The sequence below is a fragment of the Ranitomeya variabilis genome, chromosome 1 (genome assembly GCF_051348905.1).
Source record: "Ranitomeya variabilis isolate aRanVar5 chromosome 1, aRanVar5.hap1, whole genome shotgun sequence".
Taxonomy (NCBI): Eukaryota; Metazoa; Chordata; class Amphibia; order Anura; family Dendrobatidae; genus Ranitomeya; species Ranitomeya variabilis.
The window spans coordinates 444,066,410-444,090,704 of record NC_135232.1 but is presented as its reverse complement, the minus strand read 5'-3'; the positions used below and the strand labels follow the sequence as shown (position 1 = coordinate 444,090,704).

Genomic DNA, 24,295 nt, shown 5'->3' with positions numbered 1-24,295 from the left:
AAGGATACAACCACAATGAATTGAATGGACAAACATTGCAAGACTCAGATCAGCCCAAAGCCTTTTTTTTTTATCATGACATCCAACTATGGTATTTTATCCAGGAAGGCTACACGTCACATAACACATTTGGCGCATTTCATTTGAGGAAGATCCTTACAACGATGTCATGGAATCAAGCAAGGATGAAGCTAAAGTTGAGCTTGGTCCACCTCTGGGTCTACTTGTGATAAGCTTTTCTTGAATCAGTAAAAATAGAAACCAAGTATTTGCTGTGTGAGCGGAGCAATGTTCTGGTGATTAGTCATTAATTCTCTGACGGCAGTCTTGCTCAAAAAATGGAGCATGTATTTTAGGATGTACATAATGGACCTACTAGCATCTGGTAGTGTCAATCCCACAATGATGTTTGGAACCTAGATACGGTAATAAATAGATCAGTCACATAGTAAGGCAGTGTGTGTGATCAAGTGTGTGTGTCACGTGGCAACACACAAAACTGAACACCTCAGTTCATGAAAGAAGTAATGTTGTGCATGTCTTTTTTTCAAGGCTTTCCAGGTTTAATCTCCAAAAAATGTTTATTCAGTGTGAAGGTCGATCCTTCTTTAAACGTGGTTCGCAGTATACCTCTCTAGGCATAACAAACAAGACTAGTGAAAAACATCCCAGGGAGTATTTTTTTTTCCCATGTTGTTCTTTAGAGGATCCAGATCTAGTTAGTGTATTCCAGACACTTCTAATCAGTTCAGTTGTTGCATTGACTCCAGTCTTGTAATTGTCCATGTAGGCAGGTTCGAATCATACCCTCAGGATGCTCCAGAAGTTTCTAAGTAACTCTGTAATTTACGGACTGTGGTTTTGTCAAGGGAACAAAGGTCAAAGTCAAATGTTGTGTTTGTGATGTGGAAGTGCCCAGTTTCTTCAATAAGGTTAACTATCTGTAAGATGCAACAAGAAAGAAAAAATATATTAGTTACATGGCAATAGATTTACTCTGCTCACTTAACCCATTATCTACCAATGTCCTTTTTTTGGGACACCTAATCTTTAGCTTCTAGCAACTAAGATTTTATCTATATATATAATTGTCTAAGGGGTACTTCAGTCTTTCTGTCCTCAACTTCCGTAACGGAAATCCCGCGTCGCTGATTGGTCTCGCCAGCTGCCTGTCATGGCTGCCGCAACTAATCAGCAATGGACACAGTCCGATTAGTCCCTCCCTACTCCCCTGCAGTCAGTGCCCGGCGCCCGCATACTCCCCTCCGGTCACCGCTAACACAGGGTTAATGCCAGCGGTAACTGACCGCGTTATGCCGTGGGTAACGCACTCCGTTATCGCTGCTATTAACCCTGTGTGTCCCCAACTTTTTACTATTGATGCTGCCTATGCAGCATCAATAGTAAAAAAATGTAATGTTAAAAATAATAAAAAAAACAAAAACCTGCTATTCTCACCCTCCTTAGTCCGCCGAGCCGTACGCAGCTGCCCCCATCTTCCGTTCCCAGAGATCCATTGCGAAAGTACCCAGAAGACTTAGCGGTCTCGCTAGACCGCTAAGTCTTCTGGGTAATTTCGCAATGCATCCTGGGAACGGAAGATGGCGGCAGCCGCGCGCGCATCGCCAGAGCTTCGGTGGATCCCGGCGGGTGAGTATATCACTATTTTTTATTTTAATTATTATTATTATTTTTTTTTTAACAGGGATATGGTGCCCACACTGCTAAATACTGCGTGGGCTGTGTGATATACTGTGTGAGCTGTGCTATATGCTACATGGGCAGTGTGATATACTGCGTGGGCTGTGTGATATACTGTGTGGGCTGTGCTATATACTACATGGGCAGTGTGATATACTGCGTGGGCTGTGTGATATACTGCGGGGGCTGTGTGATATACTGCGGGGGCTGTGTGATATACTGCGGGGGCTGTGCTATATACTACATGGGCAGTGTTATATACTGCGTGGCCTGTGTTATATACTGCGTGGCTGCTACATACTGTGTGGGCTGTTATATAGTACGTGGGCTGTGTTATATACTGCGTGGCCTGTATTAACGCATCGGGTATTCTAGAATATGTATGTGTATACATAGTATATAGCACAGGCCACGTACTATTTGTCTGCTATATACTACATGGCTCCTATATACTACGTGGCCTGTGCTATATACTATGTGGCTGCTATATACATACATACATACATATTCTAGAATACCCGATGCGTTAGAATCAGGCCACCATCAAGTAATTTTTATAATTAGGTCCAATTTTTTGTGTTGTGTTTGTAAAATGAATGTTTTCAAAAAAGGAAGTCATGCCATTGTCATTTTTAAATGAATATTGGGACGCCCTTTTCTGAAAAATCCATACTTGTAAAAATTTTAATTTGGCAGGTAATGGGTTAACAGTGCACCGTAAATGCTTATAGCTAATTTACATCAATATTCATTACAATTATCAGATGTAACGTTTCTGCAAAGGCATTACTTACTATGAAAACCTCAAAGTAACACCTCAACATCCAGAACACAAGAAGACATTCCAATTTTGGGTGTCACAGCTGGGCATTCAGCCCAAGAAGGGGGGGGGGCACCTTTAAGTTGGTTTCCACCAGGGATAATGCTCGTTTACTTCTGCAGAGGCACCTCCTGTTTATCGTGGCGTCCCAATGAGAACCTCACAGATGGCTATGCGTTCCGAATGAGCAATACACCCTATTTATGGTGATATCCCAATGGAAACCTCAGCAGATGGCTATGTGTTCCGAATGAGCAATAGTGCATCCTGCTACATCACTATCTTAAAGAGGTTGTCTCACTTCGGTACAAATGCACAGCTTTCTAACCTCCATGCTTCCTGCTAGTTGGGAAGCGGTCTTTTCCAGCATGATTGACAGGATCAACAGCATAGTAGTGCCACTGTTAACAAAAGTACCCTATTTGATGTTGCAAGCACAGACAGCTTTGCTTCTGCAGCTTGAGAAGAGCGCAGTGACCGTGAATTCGGCTGGGATCAGAAGCTAACAGTTCCAGCCAGCTTTAGAACAGTGATTACAGGTTGTATTAGAAAAGGCTTGTAAGCGCTGCACTCTTTGATGTCCCATCCGGTCAGCACTGATAGACTGCAGCTGTGGCCACTAAGCTAGGCAATGAGCAGTACACAATCACTCTATTTTTTTAGAAAAAATGATTTGTAGTAAAATATAAATTGCAAGCACTTTACAGTTTTAACCATGTGTGATGATGAGAATAACAATTTAAAAAATAGGCTGTTACCCTAAAGATGATGCTGAAGAAATAGGGCTGCACCATGAAAAGATAGCCATTGGGTAAGATTTGACTTTTGACTAGTGAACAAATTAATTTCAACAGTCCTAAATCGCGTTTAATTTTCTTCTGCATTAGCTAGCTTTTGATCTTGCAGAAAACTGTAACCCACACAGATGTGAGGGTAATTCTGCGCCTTCACTGCAATGTCTCCACATGGAATTGTACTAGTCACTATGGCAAATGATACGGTTTCACTCTTCTTTTTATACTTGCATTGTTTTACTGCAAACTGAAAACAAGGTAAAGAAATATGTATGTATGTGCATTTAGAGTTGTTTTTCAAGAAAAAAGAAATGCACTGTCAAATTACAATATTGTAGATCATACTAAACATCTATTAATGATCATTCATGTTTCAAAGTATTAAATAAATTTTTATTATTCTCCATTTCACACCATCTTTCAACCCCTCTCCTTTATATTAGCACTTTATTAGCAAGGTGTTGAATGTTATGCATTATCAGTTTACAAGGATTGGTCAGGCACATACTTTAAAAGCCAGTGAGTGTAGTATTGGTAAATACATAATTGTGGCTCAAAACTTTAACTTGACACTTAAAGTATGCCCATCATTACATTGTTTTTTAATGATAAGTAATACCTAGCATGTCCTTCAGATTGTGATGGTCTCAGAACCAAGACCAATCACTCAAAAGCCAGTCTGGAACACACAGCTCATCTGGCAGAAGCGTTGAGCTATTGCCTGCACGTGCTCACAGAGCGATATACAGGTACAATTGAAAGTATATGAACACAAGCACTCTGGCCAGAGGCCTATAAACTTTCTGTTTAGTTTGTGCACCACTCTGCATGCAATCCTGGCTGACAGGCTGGGAGTAAAGACCTAGGTCGATCAAGTTCAACCTTTCTCCACCAATTCTCTTGGTGAACCACCAGGTCTCAGGAACTAAACACCCACACATCTGAAGGATATGTTATAAATAAGAGATAGACATTCTAACACAGCACACACCATTGAACGGGCTAAGATAGGTGACAAGTTACAGTTTTCTGCATCAAGATATCTTGTGGCATTGTGAATGAGTCAAGTAAGAAAAAGCCATATCTACAGGTGCTTCTCACAAAACTAGAATATACTGTAATCAAAAAGTTAGTTTCAGTTCTTCAATACAAAAAGTGAAACTCATTATATAGTCATTACAAACAGAGTGATCTATTTCATGTGTTTATTTCTGTTACTGTTGATGATTATGACTCACAGCCAATGAAACCCTAAAAGTCATTATCTCAGTAAATTAGAATAATTAGGAAAAAAAACACCTGCAAAGGCTTCCTAAGTGTTTAAAAAGGCCCCTTAGTATGTTTCAGTAGGATCTACAATCATGGGGAAGACTGATGACTTGACAGATGTCCATAAGGCAGTCATTGACACACTTTACAAGGAGGGTAAGCCACAAAAGGTCATTGCTAAAGAAGCTGGCTGCTTACTGTGGCTTCCAGGTACATATGAATTGGCCAATTTATGCGCTAAGCTTTCTCAATTTTTCATATTTCTAGTGCAGTAATGCAATTCAATTTTCATATTTCATATTTGCATACTATGGCGCTACAGAGTGCTGCCTTTTTTATTTGCGTGTTTATGAGTTGGTGACTCTAGGTTAGCACCTGTTCACACTTAGTTTATGTTTGGATGTGACGGTAAGTTTTTTTAAATTTGTATTCATTAGCCTTCTGACTGAGCACTCCGCCTTATAGCCACAGGTGTTTTAATTACAGCAGGACCACTACCCCTCCATAGAGAGATAGATTTTAGTCTAAGAGAGGACTCACTTTAGGTTCCCATTCAGATGAAGACTTTATTCTAAGAGAGGAATGGCAGTGTTAGGTCCTGGAAAAGAAAAATGCCTTAACGTGGCTTCCAGGTACACATGAATTGACCAATTTATGAGGTAAGCTTTCTCAATTTTTCATATTTCTAGTGCAGAAATGCAATTAAATTTTCATATTTCATATTTGCATGCTATGGCGCTACAGAGTGCTGCCTTTTTAGTTTGCGTGCTTATGAGTTGGTGACTCTAGGTTAGCACCTGCTCACACTTAGTTTATGTTTGGATGCGACGGTCAATTTTTGGAAATTTTCAAAACCCTAACCATGACATATAAAGCCATCCACAACATGTCTCCTCCATACATCTGTGACCTCGTCTCCCGGTACTTACGTGCACGCAACCTCTGATCCTCACAAGATCTTCTATACTCCCCTCTTATCTCCTCTTCCCACAATCGCATACAAGATGTCACCTGCTCATCCCCCATACTCTGGAACTCTCTACCACAACATAGACTCTCGCCTACCGTGGAAACCTTCAAAAAGAACCTGAAGACCTACCTTTTCCGACAAGCTGACAACCTGCAGTAACCATCAAGAGACCAAACAGCTGCACGAGCAGCTCTACCCTCGCTTACTGTATTCTTACCCATCCCTTGTAGATTGTGAGCCCTCGCGGGCAGGGTCCTCTCTCCTCATGTACCAGTCGTGACTTGTATTGATTAAGATTATTGTACTTGTTTTTTATTATGTATACCCCTCCTCACATGTAAAGTGCCATGGATGTGAGAACGACCTGTATATGCAATACATCTTGAATTTAAACTTATCCTATAGCTAAAATACAAGTTTTAGTTCTCAGGTCTTTTTTCTAGCAAACGAATCAGAAGAAAAGCAGTTCAATATTTAATCAACCCCTTCTAATAACTCAGTAAAATATTTAACAACATCTGGATCATTGAGATTTTTAGTCTATTTCCTTATGGTGAGTTAAGATTTGTGCATGTCACAGGTTCTTCTCGAGTCAGATTAATAGCTGCAACCATCCTTTTTATTTTTTACAAAATTTTCTGTTTCTATGCAAATGTGCACGAAGGTGCTCACAACTGCTAGCAGATTTTAAAATATGCCAGGTGTCTACTTACGGTAGGGAACACAAACAACATAATGTAACTCCAAGTCAATCGCACTTCTGTGAAATCAACCTGTCCAGTTATGAAGCAACACCGATTGTGAATCAATTTCTCCTGCTGTTGCGCAAATGGAACAGGCAAGAGGTAGTAATGAGAGGCAAAAACCAAGGCAACCCCTAAAAAAAGAATGGTTTTGCAGTGGGTGACCACAGACCATTTCTCTGTTCTCATCCTTTGTGGCTGTTGTATTGGTCACTTTAGCATTTTGTCATTGCTCTCACCCCTATAAGTACTGTACAGTAGTATGAGGCAGTGTCTACAACCCACAGAAGTTGCTCAGGATGCACATCACTGCTAGCTGTGGCAAGAAGGGTAGCTGTGTCTGTCAGCACAGTGTCCAAAGCATGGAGCAGAAAACAGGAGACAGGCCAATACACCAGGAGATGTGAAGAGGGCCATAGGAGAGCAACATCCCAGCAGCTGGTTCACTACCTCCTCCACGATGCAAGGAGAAACAGGAGGAGCAGTGCCAGAGCTCTGCAAAATGATCTCGAGCAGGCCACGAACATCTGTGTCTGCTCAAACTGTCAGAAACAGACTCCATCAGGGTGATATGAGGGCTCGACGTCCACAATTGGGTGTTGTGCTTACAGCCCAACACCATGCAGGAAGATTGGCATTTTCTAGAAAACACCAAGATTAGCAGATTCAACAATGGCACCCCTGTGTTCTTCATAAATGAGAGCAGGTTCACACTGAGCAAGATTCAGCAAAATGATAGCTGTGTCCGCAAATGATTCATTTGCGGACACAGCTATCATTTTGCTGAATCTTGCCGGGACTCCCAGCCACTGCGGGACCCAATCTATACACAGGCATACGGACCAGTATGGACTTTAATGGACTACTCTTTCTGGACTTTTGAGGGGACCCATTGGTCCTCCCTGTATATAACTCCCCTGAGGATTCTCCTTTATTGGAGTTGAAACGCGTAGGGAGAAGAGAGACATTTAGGTTATAATTTGGTTGGTGGGTGCCCATAGTAGGGCTCACTTGGGGCCTGTCCTTGTGAGGACAGGAGCTCTTTAAGGGTTCACAGGGAAGACAGGATATATATATCATTCCCTACCCTTGGCCCGACTTTTCCTTTTTTGCCTATATTGGAGCCACCTTCCTTACAGAAACTGAGATATTTCTTCCATTTGTCCGTCCAAATTGGTGAGACTGTTCCAATTTTTTTATCTTGAGCACTGGTTCACATGAGCACGTTGTTTCACTGTCGGTATACATGTCTTTTAGGACCCGAGTTTTTTATCCATATTTATTAAAGGTTATGTTTTAATTTAATGAAGACACACCTTCTCACTTAAAGATTTTTCTGTATTTTCAGGACTATGAAAATTGTACATTCACACTGAAGGCATCAAAACTATGAATTAATACATGTGGAATTATATACTTAACAACTGTCATGTTGTAGGATGAAATTGGCTCCAATCAAGCGCTGTCCACGGGGTATGGCATGGCGTTGCAAAATGGAGTGATAGCCTTCCTTATTCAAAATCCCTTTTACCTTGTACAAATCCCCCACTTTACCAGCACAAAAGCAACCCCAGACCATCACATTACCTCCACTATGCTTGACAGATGGCATCAGACACTCTTCCAGCATATTTTCAGTTGTTCTGCGTCTCACAAATGTTCTTCTCTGTGATCCAAACATCTCAAACTTGGATTCGTCTATCCATAACACTTTTTTCCAATCTTCAGGTCAGGTTTATAGGTTCTCTAATCAGCGAAACGGTTTTCAGCTGTGCTAACATACTTGCACAAGGGTTTTCAAGGGTATTCTAATCCATTAGCCTTCTTACACAGTTAGCAAACACAAAGTACCATAAGAACACTAAAGTGATGGCTGTTGGAAATGGGCCTCTATACACCTATGAAGCTATTGCATTAAAAACCAGACGTTTGCAGCTAGAATAGTCATTTAACACATTAACAATGTATAGAGTGTATTTCTGAATCATTTAATGTTAGCTTCATTGAAAAAAAAACCTGTGCTTTTCTTTCAAAAATAAGGAAATTTCTAAGTAACCCTAAACTTTTGAACGGTAGTGTATTTTATGGAAAAAAGAATTATTTTTGCACCTCTTAATTCTGAGAGCTATAACTTTATTTTTCCGCTGACAGACCTGTATGGTAGCTTGTTTTTTGTGGAAGAAGATTACATTTTCATCTATGCCATTTTTATGTAGATTGTTTTTTTTATCGCTTTTATTCACTTTTTGCTCGAGGAAATGATGATAAAGCATATTTTTTTGCCTTTTTTTTGTTTACAGTGTTCACTGAAAGCGCTAACTGGTGGGACAGTTTTATAGGTCAGAGAATTCTGGACACGGCCATAGCAAATGTGTACTTTTTTTACATAAATAAATGTATTAATTGGATTCAGATTTTTTTCTTTATTTTGGGATTTTTTTGGTAATATTTTTAACCCCTTCATGACCTTGGGATTTTCCGTTTTTCCATGCTCGTTTTTCGCTCCCCTCTTTCCCAGAGCCATAACTTTTTTATTTTTCCATCAATATGGCCATGTGAGGGATTATTTTATGCAAGACGAGTTGTACTTTTGAATGACATCATTGATTTTAGCATGACTTGTACTAGAAAATGGGAAAAAAATTCCAAGTGCGGTGAAATTGCAAAAAAAGTGCAATCACATGCGTGTTTTTTGTTTGGCTTTTTTGTTAGGTTCACTAAATGCTAAAACTGACCTGTCATTATGATTCTCCAGGTCATTACGGGTTCATAGACACCAAACATGTCTAGGTTATTTTTTATCTAAGTGGTGAAAAAAAATTCCAAACTTTGCTAAAAAAAAAAAAAGAAAAAAGAAATTGTGCCATTTTCCGATACCTGTAGAATCTCCATTTTTCGTGATCTGGGGTCAGGTGAGGGCTTATTTTTTCGTGCCGAGCTGACGTTTTTAGTGATACAATTTTGGTGCAGATGCGTTCTTTTGATCGCCTGTTATTGCATTTTAATGCAATGTCACGGCGCCCAAAAACACGTAATTTTGGCGTTTTTAATTTTTTTATCATTACGCCGTTTAGCGATCAGGTTAATCCTTTTTTTTATTGATAGATCGGGCAATTCTGAACGCGGCGATAACAAATGTGTATATTTGATTTTATTTTTATTGTTTTATTTTGAATGGGGCGAAAAGGGGGTGATTTAAACTATTATTATTTTTTTTTATTTCATTTTTTTTTTAACATTTTTTTTTCTTTTGCCATGCTTCAATAGCCTCCATGGGAGGCTAGAAGCTGGCATAGCCTGATCGGCTCTACTACATAGCAGCGATCATCAGATCGCTCCTATGTAGCTTAATTACAGGCTTGCTATGAGCGCTGACCACAGGGTGGCGCTCACAGCAAGCCGGCATCAGCAACCATAGAGGTCTCAAGGAGACCTCTGGTTGCTATGCCGACCCCGATCACGTGAGCGGTAGTTAAATGCTGCTGTCAGCGTTTGACAGCGGCATTTAACTAGTTAATAGCGGCGGGTGGATCGCGATTCCACTCGCCGCTATTGCGCGCACATGTCAGCTGTTCAAACCAGCTGGGTATCAGACCTCAGACGTACTATCCCGTCCGAGGTCAGAAAGGGGTTTATATTATACTAGCTGAAGAGCCCAGCTTTGCCTGGGCATAGTAAATATCTGTGGTTAGTTATAGCACCTCACTTCTCTTATTTTCCCATCACGCCTCTCATTTAGCACCTCACTTCTCATTTTCCCCCTCATTCCTCTTATTTTCCCCCTCCTCTCATTCCCCCCTCACTCCTCTCATTCCCCCCTAACACTTGTCATTTCGACCTCACATCTGTCATTTTCCGATCACTCCACTATTTTCCCTCATTCCTCTCATTTTGCACTCACACCTTTTCATTTTCACCTCACACCTCTCATTTTCACCTCACACCTCTCATTTTCACCTCACACCTCTCATTTTCACCTCACACCTCTCATTTTCACCTCACACCTCTCATTTTCACCTCACACCTCTCATTTTCACCTCATACCTCTCATTTTCACCTCACACCTCTCATTTTCACCTCACACCTCTCATTTTCCCCTCGGTATATACAGTACAGACCAAAAGTTTGGAAACACCTTCTCATTTAAAGATTTTTCTGTATTTTCATGACTATGAAAATTGTAAATTCACACTGAAGGCATCAAAACTATGAATTAACACATGTGGAATTATATACTTAACAAAAAAGTATGAAACAACTGAAATTATGTCTTATATTCTAGGTTCTTCAAAGTAGCCACCTTTTGATTTGATGACTGCTTTGCACACTCTTGGCATTCTCTTGATGAGCTTCAAGAGGTAGTCACTGGGAATGATTTTCCAACAATCTTGAAGGAGTTCCCAGAGATACTTAGCACTTGTTGGCCCTTTTGCCTTCACAATGGGGTCCAGCTCACCCAAAACCATCTCGATTGGGTTCAGGTCTGGTGACTGTGGAGGCCAGGTCATCTGGCGTAGCACCCCATCACTCTCCTTCTTGGTCAAATAGCCCTTACACAGCCTGGAGGTGTGTTTGGGGTAATTGTCCTGTTGAATAATAAATGATGGTCCAACTAAACACAAACCGAATGGAATAGCATGCCGCTGCAAGATGCTGTGGTAGCCATGCTGGTTCAGTATGCCTTTAACTTTGAATAAATCCCCAACAGTGTCACCAGCAAAGCACTCCCACACCATCACACCTCCTCCTCCATGCTTCACGGTGGGAACCAGGCATGTAGAGTCCATCCGTTCACCTTTTCTGCATCGCACAAAGACACGGTGGTTTGAACCAAAGATCTTAAATTTGGACTCATCAGACCAAAGCACATATTTCCACGGGTCTAATGTCCATTCCTTGTATTCTTTAGCCCAAACAAGTGTCTTCTGCTTGTTGCCTATCCTTAGCAGTGGTTTCCTAGCAGCTATTTTACCATGAAGGCCTGCTGCACAAAGTCTCCTCTTACCAGTTGTTGTAGAGATGTGTCTGCTGCTAGAACTCCGTGTGGCATTGACCTGGTCTCTATTCTAAGCTGCTGTTAACCTGCGATTTCTGAGGCTGGTGACTCGGATAAACTTATCCTCAGAAGCAGAGGTGACTCTTGGTCTTCCTTTCCTGGGGCGGTCCTCATGTGAGCCAGTTTCTTTGTAGCGCTTGATGGTTTTTGCCACTGCACTTGGGGACACTTTAAAAGTTTTCCAAATTTTTCAGACTGACTGACCTTCATTTCTTAAAGTAATGATGGCCACTTGTTTTTCTTTACTTAGAATTTGTATTATGGCAAGAAAAAAGCAGCTAACAGTCTATTCAGTAGGACTATCAGCTGTGTATCCACCAGACTTCTGCACAACACAACTGATGGTCCCAACCCCATTTATAATGCAAGAAATCTTACTTATTAAACCTGACAGGGTACAGCTGTGAAGTGAAAACCATTCCCGGTGACTACCTCTTGAAGCTCATCAAGAGAATGCCAAGAGTGTGCAAAGCAGTCATCAAAGCAAAAGGTGGCTACTTTGAAGAACCTAGAATATAAGACATAATTTCAGTTGTTTCACACTTTTTTGTTAAGTATATAATTCCACATGTGTTAATTCATAGTTTTGATGCCTTCAGTGTGAATGTACAATTTTCATAGTCATGAAAATACAGAACAATGTTTAACCCCTTCATGACCTTGGGATTTTTCGTTTTTCCGTGTTCGATTTTCGCTCCCCTCCTTCCCAGAGCCATAACTTTTTTATTTTTCCGTCAATTTGGCCATGTGAGGGCTTATTTTTTGCGGGACGAGTTGTACTTTTGAACGACATCATTGGTTTTACCATGTCGTGTACTAGAAAACGGGAAAAAAATTCAAAGTGCGGTGAAATTACAAAAAAAGTGCAATCCCACGCTTGTTTTTTGCTTGGCTTTTTTGCTAGGTTCACTAAATGCTAAAACTGACCTGCTTTTATGATTCTCCAGGTCACTACGAGTTCATAGACACCTAACATGACTAAAAAAAATTCCAAACTTTGCTAAAAAAAAAAAAAATTGCACCATTTTCCGATACTCGTAGCGTCTCCATTTTTCATGATCTGGGGTCGGTTGAGGGCTTATCTTTTGCGTGCCGAGCTGGCATTTTTAATGATTCCAATTCGGTGCAGATACGTTCTTTTGATCGCCCGTTATTGCATTTTAATGCAATGTTGCGGCGACCAAAAAAACGTAATTCTGGCGTTTCGATTTTTTTTCTCGTTACGCCATTTAGCGATCAGGTTAATGCTTTTTTTTTATTGATAGATCGGGCGATTCTGAACGTGGCGATACCAAATATGTGTAGGTTTGATTTTTTTTTATTGATTTATTTTGATTGGGGCGAAAGGGGGGTGATTTAAACTTTTATATTTTTTTTTTATTTTTTTCTCATTTTTTTTACTTTTTTTTTTTTTTTTTTTTTTTTAACTTTTGCCATGCTTCAATAGCCTCCATGGGAGGCTAGAAGCAGGCACAGCACAATCGGCTCTGCTACATAGCAGCGATCTGATGTTCGCTGCTATGTAGCAGAATTGCAGGTGTGCTGTGAGCGCCGACCACAGGGTGGCGCTCACAGCTACCGGCGATCAGTAACCATAGAGGTCTCAAGGACCTCTATGGTTACAATGGAGAAGCATCGCCGACCTCCGATCATGTGACGGAGGTCGGCGATGCGCTCATATCCGGCCGCCCGGCCGGATGCGGTAAATGCCGCTGTCTGCGTTTGACAGCGGCATTTAACTAGTTAATAGCGGCGGGTGAATCGTGATTTCACTGCCGCTATTGCGGGCACATGTCAGCTGTTCAAAACAGCTGATATGTCCCGGCTTTGATGCGGGCTCACCGCGGAGCCCTGCATCAAAGCAGGGGAGCTGACCTCGGACGTACTATCCCGTCCGAGGTCAGTAAGGGGTTAAATGAGAAGGTGTGTCCAAACTTTTGGTCTGTACTGTACATGTTTGTCATCTCCCATATATAGTATACACCTGTATGTCATCTCCCCTGTAAATAGTATATACCTGCTGTATGTCATCTCCTCTTGTATATTGTATATACCTATGTGTCAACTCCTCCTGTATATAGTATATACCTGTATGTCATCTCTTCTGTATATAGTATATACCTGTGTGTCATCTCCTCATATATAGTAAATACCTGTATGTCATCTCCTTCTGTATATAGTGTATATACCTGTGTGTCATCTCCTCCTGTATATAGTATACACCTGTATGTCATCTCCTCATATATAGTATATACCTGTACGTCATCTCCTCCTGTATATAGTATTTATCTGTGTGTCATCTGCTCCTGCATATAGTAAATACCTGTGTGTCATCTCCCCTGTATATAGTATTTACCTGTATGTCATCTCCTCCTGTATTAGACCTCGTTCAGACGTTATTTGGTCAGTATTTTTACCTCAGTATTTGTAAGCTAAATTGTCAGCCTGATAATTCCCCAGCCAACAGGAAGCCCTCCCCCCTGGCAGTACACTGTGTTCCAAATTATTATGCACAAAGAGTTTATGAGTGATAAGGTTAGAATTTTTTTGTTTGTCATTTAAACTCATTGATGGTGATGTGTGTCAGGGCTCTTTATATCACTGAAAGCAATTGCAGATACCTGTGCAAATTAGTTTGGCAGGTGTGTCCAAATAAAGGCAAGACTACTTAAGAAGGCTGTTCCACATTATTAAGCAGCCTACATTTTTTGCCAAAATGGGAAAGAAAAAGGATGTGTCGGCTGCTGAGAAGCAACAAATTGTGGAGTATTTAGGTCAAGGCATGACTACAATCAACATTGCCAAGACACTTCATCGTGATCATCGCACAATCAAGAAGTATGTAGCTGATTCCCAGCACACACGTGTGCGTGCTGATAAGGAAAAATTGAGGACTCTTTCCAAGGCAATTGCAAAAGGTTAAAAGAGCAGCTGCAAAAATGCCTTGTCATGGCAGCAGACAACTTTTTGAAGCTGCTGGTGCCTCCAACGTCCCCAGAACAACAAGATGCAGGGTCCTTCAGAGGTTTGCAGCTGTGCGTAAGCCATCCTGTCGACCACCTCTATCCACTGCACACAAGCAGAAACTGCTCCAATGGGCCAAACGATACATGAAGACTGACTTCCAAACTGTTTTGTTCACCAATGAGTGCCGTGCAACACTCGATGGTCCAGATGGATGGAGTGGAGGATGGCTGGTTGATGGACACCCCATGAAAACACGGCTAAGGGACCAACAAGGAGGAGGTGGAGTAATGTTTTGGGCTGGAATCATGGGGAGATTGTCGGCCCCTTTATGATCCCTGAAGGGGTAAAGATGAACGCCATAATCTATGTGGAGTTTCTAAAACAACACTTCCTGCCATGGTTCAAGAGGAAGAACTGTGCTTTCTGCAGCAAGATCATTTTCATGCATGATAATGCACCGTCTCATGCTGCAAAAAACACATCTGCATCTCTGGCTGCTATGGGCATAAAAGAGGACAAACTTATGTTGTGGCCACCATCTTCCCCTGACCTCAACCCCATTGAGAACCTCTGGAGAATCATCAAAAGGAGTGTCTATGATGGCGGGAGGCAGTTCACATCTAAGCAACAGCTCTGGGAGGGTATTCTGTCCACATGCAAAACAATTGAAGCAGAAACCATCCAAAAACTGACAAATTCAATGGACGAGAGAGTTCAGAAGCTTCTTTCGAACAAGGGGTCCTATGTGCAAATGTAACATCACCTAGAACAGTGATGGGCAACCTTTTGAGCTCGGTGTGTCAAAATTCGCCAAAAAACCGAGCATAACTTGGGTGGTGTGTCACCTTGATAAAAAAACATAATTTTGCGACATGTATAGTTTAAATAACAAATATGTATAATTAGAATTAACTTACCTGCTTAGTGACTTCTTTGTTCATCTGTCAGTTGGTTTCTTTTGTTGGTCTTGCTATTATTTAACTTGTGTGGGGTGCCGTGAACTAAGATAAGTGAGGGGGAGGGGGAATTCTTCCAGTGATGGCGAACCTGTGGCACTCCAGCTGTTGCAAAACTACAATTCCCATCATGTCTTCACAGCCAAAGCCTTTGCTTTGAATGGCCAGCCATGATGGGAATTGTAGTTTTGCAACAGCTGGACTGCCACAGGTTCGCCATCACTGATGCCTCCCTCTCACTTATCTCAGTAATGGCCAATGACACCCCACAGTTCACTGGATGATGGTTGCTGTAGTAGTCACAGGGCCTGAGTCCAGACAGCAATCACAGGGCCTGAGTCCAGACAGCAATCACAGGGCCTGAGTCCAGACAGCAATCACAGGGCCTGAGTCCAGACAGCAATCACAGGGCCTGAGTCCAGACAGCAATCACAGGGCCTGAGTCCAGACAGCAATCACAGGGCCTGAGTCCAGACAGCAATCACAGGGCCTGAGTCCAGACAGCAATCACAGGGCCTGAGTCCAGACAGCAATCACAGGGCCTGAGTCCAGACAGCAATCACAGGGCCTGAGTCCAGACAGCAATCACAGGGCCTGAGTCCAGACAGCAATCACAGGGCCTGAGTCCAGACAGCTATCACAGGGCCTGAGTCCAGACAGCAATCACAGGGCCTGAGTCCAGACAGCTATCACAGGGCCTGAGTCCAGACAGCAATCACAGGGCCTGAGTCCAGACAGCAATCACAGGGCCTGAGTCCAGACAGCAATCACAGGGCCTGAGTCCAGACAGCAATCACAGGGCCTGAGTCCAGACAGCAATCACAGGGCCTGAGTCCAGACAGCAATCACAGGGCCTGAGTCCAGACAGCAATCACAGGGCCTGAGTCCAGACAGCAATCACAGGGCCTGAGTCCAGACAGCAATCACAGGGCCTGAGTCCAGACAGCTATCACAGGGCCTGAGTCCAGACAGCTATCACAGGGCCTGAGTCCAGACAGCTATCACAGGGCCTGAGTCCAGACAGCTATCACAGGGCCTGAGTCCAGACAGCTATCACAGGGCCTGAGTCCAGACAGCAATCACAGGGCCTGAGTCCAGACAGCTATCACAGGGCCTGAGTCCAGACAGCTATCACAGGGCCTGAGTCCAGACAGCTATCACAGGGCCTGAGTCCAGACAGCTATCACAGGGCCTCCAGACAGCTATCTCCTCAGGCCTCAGAAGTGCAGCCTGGGACTTCTGGTCGGTGCAGCCTGGGACTTCTGGTCGGCGCAGCAGGGAGCAGGGAGCAGCGCAATGCCGCCCAAACAACACAGATCCGACGCAGAGGCCTGGGACTTCCGGGAGCTGCGCCTGGCCTACCGGAAGTCCCAGGCCTAGACGCTCTGCACCGGAGCTCTGTTGTTTGGACCCACAGACCTCCTGCATGGCATCCGATCCGATAAAAAATCGGATCGGATGCCATTGTTTAGCATTCCGATACCGCAAGTATCGGGTATCGGCCGATATTTGCTGTATCGGAATTCCGATACCGAGATCCGATACTTTTGTGGTATCGGGTATCGGTATCGAAACAACATTAATGTGTGTAAAATAAAGAATTAAAATAAAAAATATTGCTATACTCACCTCTCCGACGCAGCCTGGACGTCCGCGAGGGAACCGGCAGCGTTGTTTGCTTAAAAATCGCGGTTTTCCTTCCTTACTTGAAGTCCCGGCTTGTGATTGGTTGCGTGCCGCCCATGTGACCGAGACGCGACCAATCACAGCAAGCCGTGACGTAATTTTAGGTCCTTCAGGATTTTAAAATTACGTTCCGGCGTTGTGATTGGTTGCGTGCGGTCACATGGGCGACGCAACCAATCACAACGCCGGAACGTAATTTTAAAATCCTGAAGGACCTAAAATTACGTCACGGCTTGCTGTGATTGGTCGCGTCTCGGTCACATGGGCGGCACGCAACCAATCACAAGCCGGGACTTCAAGTAAGGAAGGAAAACCGCGATTTTTAAGCAAACAACGCTGCCGGTTCCCTCGCGGACGTCCAGGCTGCGTCGGAGAGGTGAGTATAGCAATATTTTTTATTTTAATTCTTTATTTTACATATTAATATGGTTCCCAGGGCCTGAAGGAGAGTTTCCTCTCCTTCAGACCCTGGGAAAGAAGCAATTTCTATGGGGCCGCGGCCGGCGGCCGGCGTGTCACTGAAAATGACTACGCGTGTCAGCACTGACACGCGTGTCATAGGTTCGCCATCACTGACCTAGAATAAAGTTTTCACTTGAAAACTGTTTGATTTTATTTTGTAATAAGCTGATAATGCTTATAACTTCACAATTGACCATTTTTTTGTTCAAAATAAAAAAAAAAGGTTGAAAACTCTGCTGTGCATAATAATTTGGAACATGCATTTTGAGTGTTTATTTTTTTTTAAAAGATACTGTTTTCACGGGGCTGTGCACACCATGCGGGAAGCAAGCAGATCATGTGCGGTTGGTACCCAGGGTGGAGGAGAGGAGACTCTCCTCCACGGACTGGGCACCTTATAATTGGTAAAAAATAAAGAATTAAAATAAAAAATAGTCCTATACTCACCCTCTGATGGCCCCCGAAGTGTTCCCGCCACTCCGATGCATGATCTCTCTTCCGTTCCTATAGATGATGTGGTTCGTTGATGTGGTTGATGTGACCGCTCATGTGACTCACGCGACCAATCACAAGACAGTGACGTAATCGCAGGCCCTTCACTGCACTCCAGCTATAGGAACGGACGCCGCTGAGGTCTGCAGGTGAGTATAACCATGTTTTTTATTTTTATTATTTTTAAACATTCGATCTTTTACTATAGATGCTGCATAGGCTGCATCTATAGTAAAAAGTTGGTCACACTTGTCAAACACTATGTTTGACAAGTGTGACCAACCTGTCAGTCAGTTTTCCAAGCGATGCTACAGATCGCTTGGAAAACTCTAGCATTCTGCAAGCTAATTATGCTTGCAAAACGCTAGTTTTCTGCGGGTATATGCATGCTAATTCTGCATGCGATATACCCGCGGCAGGAGGCGCAGAATTGCCGCGGAAATTTCCGCGGCAATTCTGCAACGTGTGAACTTAGCCTTAGTCTGTAATAGTGACTTGTACATAGTGGTGTGTGTTTATCTTTGTTTATTGATGTATGCTGATATGCTAATTGTGCATTGAATTCTGGAACCAGCTTGGTGACTTCTAAAGGCCCCGTCACACATAGCGAGATCGCTAGCGAGATCGCTGCTGAGTCACAAGTTTTGTGACGCAACAGCGACCTCAGTAGCGATCTCGCTATGTGTGACACGTACCAGCGATCAGGCCCCTGCTGCGAGATCGCTGGTCGTGCCAGAATGGCCTGGACCTTTTTTTGGTCGTTGAGGTCCCGCTGACATCGCTGAACCGGTGTGTGTGACACCGATCCAGCGATGTCTTCACTGGTAACCAGGGTAAACATCGGGTTACTAAGCGCAGGGCCGCGCTTAGTAACCCGATGTTTACCCTGGTTACCAGCGTAAATGTAAAAAAAAAACAAAAAACAGTACATACTCACCATCTGATGTCCGTCAGGTCCCTTGCCGTCGGCTTCCTGCTCTGACTGACTGCCGCCGTACAGTGAGAGCACAGCACAGCAGTGACGTCACCGCTGCGCTCTGCTCTCACTGTACGGCGGCACTCAGTCAGAGCAGGAAGCAGACGGCAAGGGACCTGACGGACATCAGATGGTGAGTATGTACTGTTTGTTTTTTTTGGTAACCAGGGTAAACATCGGGTTACTAAGCGCGGCCCTGCGCTTAGTAACCCGATGTTTACCCTGGTTACCCGGGTGCTGCAGGGGGACTTCGGCATCGCTGAAGACAGTTTCAACGATGCCGAAGTCGTTCCCCTGATCGTTGGTCGCTGGAGAGAGCTGTCTGTGTGACAGCTCCCCAGCGACCACACAACGACTTACCAACGATCACGGCCAGGTCGTATCGCTGGTCGTGATCGTTGGTAAATCGCTATGTGAGACGGGGCCTTAAAGCACAGAGGGAAAGACTGTGCAAATAGACTTAATAGTCAAGTAGTGCTACTTGATCTCATCACCACTGTTTACCTTGTCTTGATGTTGGACTGAAGGACACTGGGTAATTCTAAAAATATCTTACATGCCTTATAATAATATAATAATAATTTTTATTTATATAGCGCCAACATATTCCGCAGCGCTTTACAACTTATAGAGGGGACTTGTACAGACAATAGACATTACAGCATAACAGAAATCACAGTTCAAAACAGATACCAGTAGGAATGAGGGCCCTGCTCGCAAGCTTACAACCTATGAGGAAAAGGGGAGACACGAGAGGTGGATGGTAAACAATTGCTTTAGTTATTTGGACCAGCCATAGTGTAAGGCTCGGGTGTTCATGTAAAGCTGCATGAACCAGTTAACAGCCTAAGTATGTAGCAGTACAGACACAGAGCGCTATTAACTGCATAAAGTGTATGAGAACATGATGCAAGGAACCTGATTATGTTTTTTTTTTTTTTTTTTTTTTTTTTAAATAGGCCACACAGGGATAGTTAGGTTAATGCCTTGGGTATAAAAAGACTCAGAGATCACATCATTAGAGCTGAAGTAACACAGAGCTACCAACCGGACTTTCTTTAGGATCTCAGCTGAGGGTACCTCGGACCCGGCTGCCAGAACACAGGACAGCTCTCGGATATCTCCCTACGCCTGTCATTACCTCCTCTCTGCGTGCATACCACAGATGGAGTATTGACCCAGGGAGCTCTGACGCAACATCTACCATTATCTTGGCGAGTCAGCTGAAGGGTGAGGCCCTGTAATGTGCACCATCTTGGTGTAATTGCTGAGATTGTTCTCTTTGCTATTGTGTGTTGTGGTTCAATAAAGTATTGCCACACTGTTTTACCTTAACCCTGTGTTGTCTGTGTAGTGTATTGCCCACATGGAGATAGAGCGGGCGCTCAGTGGTATGAGCCCTGGTCCATGTAGTCTTGCTAAAGACAGTCGGGCCAGCGGATGAGAGCACCCACTGACCCCGTTTCTCTGCAATGAGCTGACAGGCCATGTCCTATGTGACCCCACGGCCATCTTGAGTCCCTGGGTCTCCATGGAGACCATCGAGACAATGCAATCACATTGCGGTGTGCCAATGACAGCACAGAGGGAGTTCACTCCCTCTGCAATGCCCTGCAATGTCGCGGTCACTATGGATAGTGGCATCACAGGGGTTACAAGCCCACAATCGGTGCTAGCACCAATTATGGGGATCACTGCAGGGTGTCATCTCTTACATAGAGCTGACACCTGTACTTGATCGCAGTGGCGCTCAGTGTGAGCCCGTACAATCGCAGTGTCGTATATATATATATATATATATACACACACACACACACACATTTGTGGGAATGTCGGGAAGGGGTTAAATACCAAGCTTTTTTTATTATTAAAAACTATTTGTCACAGTTTAACCCCTTAGTGACAGAGCTAATTTTGACCTTAATGATCAGGCCAATTTTTTTTTTTAAATCTGACCAGTGTTACTTTATGAGGTAATAACTCTGGAACGCTTCAACGTATCCCACCAATTCGGAGACTATTTTCGTGACATATTGTACTTCATGTTAGTGGTACATTTATGAAAACCTCTCAATTTTTCAATTGTGAAATTTTAAATTTTTATGTCCTTAAATCAAATAGTTATACCACACAAAATTGTTAAAGGGAATCTGTCACCCCAAAATTCGCTTATAAGCTAAAGCCACTGCCATCAGGGGCTTATCTACAGCATTCTGTAATGCTGTAGATAAGTCCCCGATGTAACCTGCAAGATAAGAAAAACAGGTTATACTCACCCAGGGGCGGTCCCGGTTCAGTCCGATGGGCATCGCGGTCCAATGCCTCCCATCTTCATACGATGTCCTCTTCTTCCTGCCGCGGCTCCTGCGCAGGCGTACTTTGTCTGCCCTGTTGAGGGCAGAGCAAGGTACTGCAGTGCGCAGACGCCAGGGAAGGTCAGAGAGGCCCGGCACCTGCGCACTGCAGTACTTTGCTCTGCCCTCAAAAGGGCAGATAAAGTACGTCTGCGCAGGAGCCGCGGCAGGAAACAAAGAAGAGGACGTCATCGCATGAAGATGGGAGGCGCTGGACCCGGACCGTGACGTTTATCGGACCAGACCGATCCAGGACCGCCCCTGGGAGAGTATAATATATTGCAGGTTATATATTGCAGGTTACATCGGGGGCTTATCTACAGCATTAGGCCTGTCCCACACATCCAGATAATTCCGTTACTGGAAAAATCGGTACCGGAGTTATCCGTGTCCGTGTGCTCACGTGGCACATCAGTGTGGCACACGGGCGGCAGCCATGTGCCGCCCGTGTGCCGACTGGGTACCACACGGACCGTGCAGGAGACAGAGCTAGAAATAAGCGCTGTCCCCTGCATCTGGTGCTGAAGACGGAAATCATTCCTTCTTCCCAGCAGCGTTCGCTGGAGAGAAGGAATGAAAAATCATTTTTTTTTTATTTTTTTTAAAATAAATATCCTTGTCACCACCCTCCTCCCACCCCGTGCGCCCACCCGCTGGAAATAAAATACTCACCCGGCTCCCTCAATGCTTCCTCTCAGCGCCGCAGCTTCTTCCTGTATGAGCGGTCACGTGGTACCGCTCATTACAGTGATGAATATGCGGCTCCACCCCTATGGGAGGTGGAGCCGCATATTCATCACTGTAATGAGCGGCACCACGTGACCACTCATACAGGACAAGCTGCGACGCTGAGAGGAAGCATCGAGGGAGTCGGGTGAGTATTTTATATCCAGCGGGCGGGCGCACAGGGGGTGGGAGGGGGGTGGTGACAAGGATCTTTATTTTAAACACAAAAAAATAAAAAAACTATGATTTTTCATTCCTTCTCTCCAGCGAACGCTGCTAGAGAGAAGAAATGAATGGCGGCTTCAGCACCACGCTGGGGGGACAGCGCTTACTGTAGCACTGTCTCCTGCACGGCACACGGACTGCACACGGACAGCATCCATGTGCGGTACGTGTTTTACAAGGACCCATTGACTTTAATGGGTCCGTGTGATCCGTGCGCTCCCACGGACATGTCTCCGTGTTTTGAACACGGACACACGGTCCGCAAAAAATCAATGACATCTGCAGAGACACATTGATTTTAATGTGTCTACGTGTGTCAGTGTCTCCGGTAGGTGAGAAAACTGACACCACACATACTGGAGCCACTGACGTGTGAAACCGGCCTTATAGAATGCTGTAGATAAGCCGCTGATGCCGGTGGCCTTAGCTTATAGGCGAATTTTGGCGTGACAGATTCCCTTTAATAAACAATATTTCCCACATGTCCTCTTTTCATCTGCATCATTTTTTAAGCAATATGAAGTTAGAAGGGTTGACCAGCAACAAAATTTACAAAACCAATTTTTTTTTTTTTTTAAGGGACTACATCACATTTTTTTTTTATACTTTCACAAGGGTAACTGGAGAAAATTAACCCCAGAATGTGTTGTGCATTTTCTCTTGAGTACGCAGATACACCATATGCGGTGGAAAACTTCTGTATAGGCGCATGACAAGGCTCAGAAAGGGAACATAGTAACATACCTAAGGTTGAAGGAAGACTACGTCCATCTAGTTCAATCCATAGCCTAAGGCTACTTTCACACTAGTCCGTCGGTACGGGCCGTCGCAAACCGTCAGCCGACGTACTGACGGCCAGTGTGTTAATTTAACACAACGTGGGCAGCGGATGCAGTTTTACAATGCATCCGCTGCCCCATTGTGAGTTGCGGGGAGGAGGGGGCGGAGTTTCGGCTGCGCATGCACGGTCGAAAATGGCGGACACGACGCACAAAAAAACGTTACATGGAACTCTTTTTTGTGCTGACAGTCCGCCAAAACACGACGCATCCGTCGCACGACGGATGTGACGTGTGGCAATCCGTCGCAATGCGTCGCTAATGAAAGTCAATGGAGAAAAAACGCATCCTGCGGGCAACTTTGCAGGATGCGTTTTTTCTCCAAAACGACGCATTGCGACGTGCGTCGAACGACGCTAGTGTGAAAGTAGCCTCACATGTTGATCCAGAGGAAGGCAAAAAAAAACCATGTGGCAAACAGTAAGCTCCACATTGGGGAAAAAAATTCCTTCCCGACTCCACATACGGCAATCAGACTAGTTACCTCGATCAACGCCCTATCAAGGAATCTAGTGTATATAACCTGTAACATTATACTTATCAAGAAAGGCATCCAGTCCCTTCTTAAATTTTAGTAGCGAATCACTCATTACAACATTATACGGCAGAGTTCCATAGTCTCACTGCTCTTACAGTAAAGAATCCGCTTCTGTGATTATGATTAATTTAGTGACGAGGCCAAATTTTTAAAATCAGACCATTTTCCCTTTATGTGGTAACTCAGAAATGCTTCAACAGATCCCAATAATTTTGAGATAGTTTTTTCGTGACATGTTGTACTTTATGTTAATGTTAAATGTATGTCTATATGTTTTGTGTTTAGTTTTAAAATAATAGAAATTTGACAAAAATGTAAAAAAATTGCCATTTTCAAACTTTGAATGATTATCCCTTTAAGTCCTTCATGATCCCAGCTTTTTTCGGTTTTGCATTTTCATTTTTCGCTCCCTTCCTTCCCAGAGCCATAACTTTTTATATTTTTCCGTCAATATGGCCATGTGAGGGCTTATTTTTTGCGGGACAAGTTGTACCTTTGAACAACATCATTGGTTTTAACATGTCGTGTACTAGAAAACGAGAAAAAAATTCCAATTGCGGTGAAATTGCCAAAAAGTGCAATCCCACACTTGTTTTTTGTTTGGCTTTTTTGCTAGGTTCACTAAATGTTAAAACTGACCTGCCATTTTCATTCTCCAGGTCATTACGAGTTCATAGACACCAAACATATCTAGGTGATTTTTTATCTAAGTGGTAAAAAA

The 24,295-nt window shown here is 43.6% G+C and overlaps 1 protein-coding gene across 4 annotated transcripts in view; it reads right to left on the bottom strand.

The window, feature by feature from the left end:
* Window positions 1-674: 674 nt before the first annotated feature.
* MLLT3 (MLLT3 super elongation complex subunit) overlaps window positions 675-24,295 on the bottom strand; it is a 406,706-nt gene continuing 383,085 nt past the window's right edge. For all 4 annotated transcript variants that reach the window (XM_077249554.1, XM_077249572.1, XM_077249545.1 and 1 more), the window contains one exon: window positions 675-941. In XM_077249554.1, the coding sequence (XP_077105669.1) occupies window positions 810-941 (132 nt within the window). In that variant the 3' untranslated portion in view covers window positions 675-809. The remainder of the gene's footprint in view (window positions 942-24,295) is intronic.